Here is a 9,388-nt window from a genome sequence, read left to right on the forward strand (position 1 = left end):
AGCTCAAATTCATAATTTAGTTATGAATTAACCTTCACTAGTAAAGTCAATGGTACTTAAGGAAGCAAGATATAATTAAAAGGGTAAAACGATAATTTTATTATCGATTAATTATGAATCATTATTTGAGGGTTAATTTGTATGTAATAATTATATCAATGAATGCTTTATTTTATAAAGTACTCAGTAAATGAAGTGTCTATAATTTCAAGAGTGCAGTCTCATATTTATAGTAGAGTAATCATGAGATTAATAAATTAAGATTATTTAATTAAAGAGTTTAATTAATAATCTCAAATTTATTGGAGCTTGGAATTATAGGTCCATAGGTCCTCACAGCGGCTCTATCAACACTATTCAAGGCAAGAGTTGATATAAATGGAAAAAAAATTGAAAGACATATTTAAGAAGAAATTTGTTCTTCGGGCCAAATATGCAATTATGTGATAAAAGTGATTAATTAATTAATTACAAATTAGTTGTAATAAACAAAATTAATTAATATTTAATTATTATGTAATTTTTGAAAATATATTAAACAATTAAATTTATTTTGGAAATTATATTGAATAATTAATTAATTATAATTTTCAAAATTATAATAAATTAAATATTTAATTTCAAAATTATTAATTAATTTAAATTGGTTTCAATTAATTAAATATCTTTATTTGAGTGGGAGAAAATAATCTGATAAGTTCAAATTAGATTTGAATTTAAAAGATTGATATTTATTCAAATAATTAATTATATTTGATAATTAGTTAAAAAGATAATTAATTCAAATTTGAATTAATTATCAGGTTGTTGGATTTTTATCTGATAAGGTAGTTTGAATAAACAATTAAATAATTATGAAAAAAAAATCAAATATCCCTAAAATATAAGGTGGTACACGACACACACAGTCCATGGACTGTGTGTGGTGTGTACTACAAAATTTTTCAGGGATAGATTTTTCAATTTTATTTATTTAATTGATTAATTAATGGAAAATTCAAAAGTTAGTTTTTTTTATATTTTCATTAATGAGATAATTTATTAATTAAAAGATAAATTGTAAATTGATTACAGATTTATTTTTTAAATTTAAATATTTTCTATTTAAGTTAGACTTATTAGAAAATAAGAGACACTTAATTATTCGCTCTAAAGAAAATAACGATACTTTTCTATCTCTCCCTGAAAAAGATAAAGAACCAATCTCAGGCCTATTATCTTGATCTCATGTATTGAGTACATCAAGTAGAATCAGAAATTAACTATCCTTTATTCTCTAAGTGCCCACACACTACTTGAGGTGTAGAGAACATTGGTGAAGGTCTTGGTGTGAGTACCTGGGAGCAGCTTGGATATGAAGTTCGTTCAAATTACGAAAAAGATAGCAAGGACACTTGATAGGCATAAAGAGGTATGTTTTCTATTCTTTTCTTGCTTATGATTAATGTATGTATATTAATGGATTCACATATTTAAAAGTAGTTTTAATATGTTACAAAAGTTTTGTTGTACACTGGGCAAACCCACCACCACTCCGCCACGTATTAGGAAACTCGTTCCTAACACTCTCCCCCTCATTGTCTAGGAAAATTCCAAAGAGCAACGAAACAAAACAAAAACAAAAGTGGATGGAGATGAACTATAACCGCCATGGAGCTGGAGTGGTAAATGCATTGATGATCGCCAAAGAAGCCTGAATTTGGCGCTGAGAATCCTCCATGGTAGTGAACCGCTTAGAGAGAGTGGTAATAAATGTCTGGATAGAAGCGAGAGCAGTCGAGATAGCAGGGGTGTCAGACTCGACATCGCCAGACCCAGAACTAACCAAGTTAATGCCTTTGACCTTACGAGCCCGTGGTAGAAGCATTGTCATCTTTGATCTCTTTGACAATGTATGTAGGTCCCACCAAAGGAGAAATCAAGGTCTCGTGTGACTTCTTCAAAGGACGTTGAGAGTCCAAAAGTTTGTAAATGACTTGCAGAAACATCAAGTGTTGGCCCTTGTGTGTGGCACTACTCAAGGACATGAACTGATAAAAAATAGCAGCAACAAGATCGACAGTGACACCAGTCCTAATTTTCAACAATATAAAGGTCATATCTTGAGTGATGGTCGAGGAGTGAGTGGTAGGCATCCAATTGAACATTGCAAATTTGAAAAGTGCACCATAATAGTGAGTAAGGTTCGAGACATGAAGAGATGCACTTGGTTCCCACACCATAGCTTGGCCAACTAATTCAGACAAAACTTGATCCTTTGCAAACTCAATAGATACATCAATCTCAACAAGAACGAGATTGAGGGCCTTAGCAATTTCAGTAGGACTGTAACGACCCAAATTCGCTAACAAGGCTTAAGGGCCTTGATTAGTGTGCTTGGAGGGCATAACAGGAATTATATGTGACTTTGATGAGTAGATGCATGATTATGATTTAAAGCATGTTATATGACTATTTGAATATTTGAGATGCATGACTATGTGTATTAGTATGCATGTAGGCCCTGACTAGGTTAGAAGGGCATAATTGTAATTTTGGCCATAACTGCTTTGATATATGTGATAATTGTCGAGACCACATTATTATATGGATATATCTGTGATCTGTGATTCGAGACGATCCTAGTGAGCAAAGTAGCGAAAAAGTCATGGTGGGGATTTATACCCAGCTCGGGGTGAGCCTAGGGGTATAAATGGGAATTTAGTGAGTATATTGGAGTCTACTTTAACATCGAGGAATATAGTTGGAGATTAGTTAGGTATCGGGAATTAAGCAGGAAATATTAGAGGCACTTGAGGAGTTAGCGGGAATTGGGTAAAATGACTAAAATGCCCCTAAGTGGATTAAAGGGTTTAGACTTAATAGGGAGGGCATAATAGTCATTTGGCTTACAGGAGTTAAGTGTTACTAAAGCTTTATGTTAGTGGAGATTGTAGAAAGTAATAGAAGTCTGGAAAGAAAAGAAGAAAGAGAAGAGAAAAGGAAGGGAAAACAGAGTTGTATTCTCTTGGGTCGGTTTGTGGTTCTCTCACCACTTTTCTGGGGATTTCTCGGAGCAAAGCTCAGAGGAGAGCTGGGTTAGGCTGAGCATCAAGAATCCTAGGCTAGGCTTGGTGAATTGGCAGAGGTTTAGCAGGAACACCCTAACACTTGAGGTAAGGTTCTATAGTTTCTTCAGTTTCTAGTTTTGGTTTTTAAACTATGGTGCATAAGCTGAGTTTGATGGGAATTCAGACCAAAAGTTGAGGGGGAGCAAGCCAAAGAGGTGTACAGGTTGTCTTGAAATCGAAACCCCATTAAAGGTATGAATTCTAAGCTTCTAACTCTGATGTTTTGACTAGTTATGCTGAGTTTCTGAGCTTAGGGTCAGCTATGGTGAATTTTGGGATTAGAGATGCATGTGGTTGGGTTTTGAGTATTTGGGGTGTTTGGGATGAGTGGAGTATGTTCATAAGGTTGTTTCTGAGTTTTGTAAAGGTTTGGAGAAGTTTTGGTTGAGTTTGGTTCGAGGAAATCGCAGGAAGTGAAATTTGGTGTTTGCCTGTCTGTGACTAGCGCTAGCCTTTGGGCACTGTAGTGCTAGGCCATGCATGCTGAGGGGATTTTGCTTCTTTTTGTAGCGCTGTAGCGCCCTCCTAAGAGCGCTGTAGCGCTACCCTGCTTTCAGAAAGGGATTTTAGGGTTGTTTGCAAGGGTTTTTGACCAAGGGTTTGGGGTTTGATTCCACCACCTTGTTTGGTGGAAGTAGGACTTCCCAGGGGCTCGGGATTGGCCCCGAGACTAGGTTTTGGACTTGAGGATCGATGATGACTTTCGCCTATGGTTGTGTTTAGGTGAGCACTAGGGCTCGAGAGGGATCATGCTTAAGGAGTCAAGTGATCAAAGCTAGCGAATCGAAAGGTAAGAAAACTGCACTCGGTTATATGTTTGTGATGGGACTAAGTGCTCCCAATATTTGTATCGTGTCAATGATGGTATTATGCCATGGGACATGTAAAAGCGGCCTAAGAGTGCCGTACATAATATTTGCGCACAGGGCGCGGCTTGGCCACTGGTAGTCGAGGACAGCTTAATATTCACAGAGCTCGGTTTAAGCGAGCCGGAGTCAGTGGGATAACAGAGGGAGCAGCCTGAGGGCGCTAGCCCTAGTTATTGTTATATTATTTTATAATATAATATAATGTAATATTATATTATTTTATAATATAATGTAATATTATATTATTTTATAATATAATGTAATATTATATTATTTTATAATATAATGTTTTAGATTAAATAAATGTGACATAGAGTGTCACATATTGTAACATATAATAGAGAGTTACATTATTTGGATATATGTGAAATATTCAAACATGTAACATATTTGGTACTACAAATTTGTAACTCCTAAATATCACCCATTATTGTGTAGATTTGTTGTTACACAATATTGAGATGAATTTCTTAATGCCATATGAGAAATGGCTGATAGAGATGTGATTTTAACTCCCATATTGTGTATGGAAGTTACAAAATCAAGTGGGAATAAATTGGGACGTTTTGGAAAAAACTTAAAAAATTGGTTGCTGAAAATGACCAAGGGTCGCAGTGCTTGAAACAAGCGTCGTGGCCCTAGTGGCTGACAGCTTCATACAATTTCGGTTTTTATCCAATTTTGAACGATTCCAACAGCCACGTAACTACCAAATCTCTATTTTAATTCCATAAAACACCCAATTAATCATTGGTAATAGCCATGGGGGTTGGTGGAATTTGAAATTCAAAGGGTGTCTCTAAACTCTATAAATAGGAGCCTAATGCTCACTTGTAAGACACACCATTTCTATCCACTAGAGCACTTGACTAGAAACACCTTGAGGCTTGATTATTCCAGAAAGCATTTGCAAAATCTGTGAGAGATCCCTTAGTGCTTGAGTTAGGGGGAAATAAGCTTTTGGACAAAGGTTTCAAACCTTGTTCAAGTTGGTGATCCCCAATACTCTTCACTTTGGTTGTGTGAGTGAGAGTTCTTTATTCATTGTTCTTATTCTTGTTCTTTTATTCTATTGCTTTTCTTTTCTTCTATTATTCACTCTTTTACATGTATCTTTTGTTTTAGAGTTGTAATCTCATCTATATCTTTTCATTATACTACTTCTAGTTTATTTGTATATTTTGTCTTAGAGTTGTATTTTCTATTTCTATCATCTTCTACCTCTTGCTTTATATTTACATGTATCTTTTGTCATAGAGTTGTAACATTTTTTAATCAATAAATATTTATTTGTAATATATTGTCTAGAGTTGTAATATTATCTTACCATTTCCATTGAGGCAATATTATTTTTCCTAACAGTTATCACTTGTGAACTGATATATGATATGAGATGACATGTTAGTGTGTTGAATACTTGATTATACTGAATGATTATATGGTTGAGAACTTGTGATGCGATATGAGATATTGATTTGTCTGTTGATTGCTTATGCTTTGTTGTTGTGTTTTCTTGCTGCACCTTAGCTCATGGGTACTACGTGGTGCAGGTAAAGGCAAAGGCAAGCTGGACCAACCCTGAGGTGGAGAGCTGCGGGGTTGAATGTACATAGCCAGCTGTTCGATCACCATGGTCGAGGAGTGGATAAGGACAGGGATTGCCTAATTGTTTGTTTTGCCTTAATATGGCTTGTTATTGTATCTAAACCTTATGACTTTTGTAAACAGTCTTTAAACTTATTATTTTTTGGATCCCGTGTAAACAGATAATGTTTCTTAATGAAAATGCGACTTTTGAGACCAAAACATTTTAACCCTAGTTCCTCTATAGTTTCAGTAACACGCTTTTAATTAAATGACTTGATTAGCAAGTCTAGCACTTTATAAACACATAGTGTAACGGTCTTGGCTATCCAGGGCGTTACAAGGACTAAACCTATACCAATGACCCCTAACATAAACCTTATGAAACATAAAAGAAGTTTGATGTAACAACTCATCATTCAGATTTGCATAAAATTCCTTAACTACCTGAGGCACAAACCCATCAAAGCCAGACAAAGATCGTAACAAACCCCTTTCCTCTAAAGTAAATAAAACCCAAAAAACACGATGAGGAGCAAAAAGGAAATTACGTTCACTAATGAAGTGATGATGCTCATAAAATTGCATATTTTTCTCATTACCATTAAAGCAGAAAGTAAGAGAATAACCTTTGAAAGAGGAACCTAAAGTACGAACACGGGCACCTTTTTGTTTAGTATGTTTGGTAGTGAATTCGGGAAATGCCAATGGTGTTGTGCCCTTTGGGTCAGATGCAACAGGAGTGGTTTGTGATGTGTCTTCTTTTGATTCAGTCTCCTCCTCCAAATCTTCATGAGGTTCTTCAGGAATTGCCTCGGTCAAGGAAGGGTCCAACCCAGGCAATGAGTCTTCTGTTTCAAGAGAGACATCCTCTGAGGAGGTGCAAGGTGGTGGGTTGATTTTTTCCTTCAATTTGAATTTGGATAAAGGAGAGGAATCATAGATGGAGCTAGTACCTTTTGCTAGAGCCACTTTGGCCTTCTTGGTTCTCTTTGATCGAACGGCTTTGGATTTACGTTTTCCCTTTGCCTTGGGCGTTAACACATCAGGGGATAATGGCGATTTAGAGTCATGTTCAGACAGATCAGACATGGCTTCAGTGAAAACAGAATGTGCAGGGCTTGTAGTGAAGGCGGGTTTGGATTTTACTTGACCTTCAGGTGAGGTGAGTGGAACCGCTGAGGCTTGGTTTTCCTGCGCATCAAGGTTGGGAAAGGTCACTCCTTTACTCGTAGCCCCAATCAAGTGAGATCCTTTAGGACCTAGAAGAGCAAGGACCTTCTTCCTTGCTGTGGTTTTGGGTCGACAACCTGTAGGAGGCGAGGTAGTTGGTATTGATGCTGGAACAGGAGGCGAGTCAGAAGGAACCATCTTAGGAATTGTCTCTTTATGAGACTTCACAGGTTCGGAGGTAGATCCATGGTCTCGGGTTTTCATGGTTGCTAGGAGAGAAACAAACGGAGACACACAAAGAACAAAACCCTAAACAACTTGGTTACAAGTGAGCGACAGAGAAAAACAAGAAAACACTTAGAATTAAACAGCCAAGGTGAATCCGAATATATAGAGATTTTGGTGAACAAATGAGGCAAGTTTGAAAATGGGTAACCAAAAATGGGTAACCGAATTTATTGTGATAAATGCCAAAATATCTCCTTTTTAAAACAAATTCTTTCACACCTCAAAATTGGAAACTTTTGCATGATTTTGAATATAATGATATGAAACAGATAAATTGCATCAATTATTTTACAAACTTGACATTTTAGTACTCAGTCAAAAAGATTATTATTGTTTTTTTTTATTATTATCATTTTTTATTTCAAAGAAATTTCCAAAAATAAAAAGATAAATTGACATACCATATGTGTAGCGTCCCAAATTAGCTAATAAGGCTTAAGGCCCTGATTAGTGTTCCTGAAGGGAAATAAGTGATTTATTGTTATTATATGTGAATTTGTATGAATATGTGATTAGAGATGCATGTTTAGGTGAATTAAATGTGCATGTGGGCCCCGTCTGGTTATTAGGGGCATGTTTGTAATTTTAGCCCGTTGAGGGCATAAATGTAATAATTATGAATAATGTGATATATGCTTGTGATATATCTGTGTTGCATGATCCGAGACAGTCCTAGGGAGTGGTTAGCTAGAAAGTCACAATGGGGTTGTATACCTGACTCGAGGCGAGTCGAGGGGTATTTCAGGCATTAGACATTATAAGGGGTTATCAGGTTACGAAAATAAATATTTGGAGATATATTTGAAGTTAGAATGTTTAGGATGGGATATTGGGGAAATTTACCATTCTGCCCTTGGGGACGTTTTTGGTACCCTGAGCCTTGAGGTAACCTTAGAGACTAAGTTAAATAAAACAAAACCAAGGAAATACTCATAAACTTGGAGAAACCGACCCAAAACATTCTCTTTCTCTCTCATTTTTCTCTCTAAGCTAAACCAAGGGAAAAGCTAGGAATTAAGCAAGAATTTGAGCTATAGACTTGGGGATTAACTCAGCATCACTTTGTGGATTCAAGCAGAGGCTAAGGTAAGCATCAAAATGTGATTTTAGCTAGTTAATTAAAAGGTTATTGGCTGGTTTTCTTAGTTCTTTTGAGGTATTGAAGTTAAAGATTGAATGTTGGGTTTAATGAGTTTTAAAGCTAGAGTTTGTTAGGTTTTGCTGCTGGAATCATAGTGGAACTTCTGGAATGATTAAACTAAGTTGTTAGATTGATTTTAGGGGTATTGGTTTTGGTAAAGAAAATGGAGGATTTTTCTGGGTTCGAGGGGTTGGGCTGCGGCGTTGTTCTTGCTGAGCTGCGGCCCCTTAGAACATTAGGGCACCTGAAAGTGGAAGCGCCCCGCGGTGCCTTACAGGCAGGGCCGCGACGCGTGAGGGAAAAAAGAGGTTGGGCCTTTGGTTGAGCTGGGGGCCGCGACATAGGTTCAAGGGGTCATGTCGCTTAGTGTGCTTTTGGGAATCCAAAAGTTAAGGCTCGGGATGAATTTTATCACCTGAATCGATAGAATTCAAGGTCTCGGAGACGAGAATTATAATCCAAAGTTATTTAATATGTTAGAACTTGATGGATGGATATTGTTGATGTGTTGTGACTAGGGTTCCAGCGAGGCTTGGACTAGGGGACTGTGCTCGGGACATCGGTGATTGAAAAGCTTGGGACACAGGTAAGAAAATTGTTGTACCCGTAGAGCAGGGCAAGGCCCTATAGTTTGTGTTGTAGGGCACGACCCTAAAGGATTGTGTTGCAGGGCGTAGCCCCAGTGATTGTGCTTATGCATGTTTAAGTATTTGCTTAATTATGCTTTGTGTGCATATATGTGAATGAACGGCAAGGGCTGGGAATGGCGAAGGCCGAGAACGACAAGGCTAAGTACGGCAAGGGGCCGGGAGCAGCGCTTATCACGCGGAGTGCGAGTTGCCAGGGTGAGACCCTAAAGGATACCTGGGATATCCTCACGGTGTAGACCGCGAACCCAGAGCCTGGTAAAGTGCCTGGGACGACATGGTCGTACGTGTTTAGCCTATTGGCGGTTTGATTACATGTTGAATGTTAAATATGCATATGTTATCTGCTTGTGAGGGTTTTCTTGCTGGGCTTCGGCTCACGGGTGCTCTATGGTGCAGGTAAGGGCAAGGGGAAAGTCGACCAACCATGAGTATGGAGAGCGTGAAATGGTGCGTACATGTTTGGCCTGCCTGGCTGCTACGGCCAGGGGTATTTTTTTGGGAGATGATTGTACTAAACCTAGATTTTGTCTTTTAGTCAACTTTAGTTATATTTTTTAGTTGCAAATATTTCTA

The 9,388-nt window shown here is 37.3% G+C and overlaps 1 protein-coding gene across 1 annotated transcript; it reads right to left on the reverse strand.

The window, feature by feature from the left end:
• Positions 1 to 1,844: 1,844 nt before the first annotated feature.
• LOC133832425 (uncharacterized) lies at positions 1,845 to 7,000 on the reverse strand. Its single transcript, XM_062262769.1, has 2 exons — positions 5,922 to 7,000; positions 1,845 to 2,325 (listed from the first exon to the last, which is right to left on the reverse strand). Exons 1-2 carry the CDS (start codon positions 6,998 to 7,000, stop codon positions 1,845 to 1,847), a joined length of 1,560 nt encoding a protein of 519 aa, XP_062118753.1.
• Between the last annotated feature and the right edge of the window lie 2,388 nt (positions 7,001 to 9,388).

The sequence above is a fragment of the Humulus lupulus genome, chromosome 4 (assembly GCF_963169125.1).
Source record: "Humulus lupulus chromosome 4, drHumLupu1.1, whole genome shotgun sequence".
Taxonomy (NCBI): Eukaryota; Viridiplantae; Streptophyta; class Magnoliopsida; order Rosales; family Cannabaceae; genus Humulus; species Humulus lupulus.

Coding starts and splice junctions, on each gene's coding strand:
- LOC133832425 (XM_062262769.1), bottom strand. CDS start 7,000: ATGAAAACCCGAGACCATGGATCTACCTCCGAACCTGTGAAGTCTCAT. Junction 2,326..5,921: donor GTTTATGTTAGGGGTCATTG/GTATAGGTTTAG, acceptor GGGTCGTTACAG/TCCTACTGAAATTGCTAAGG.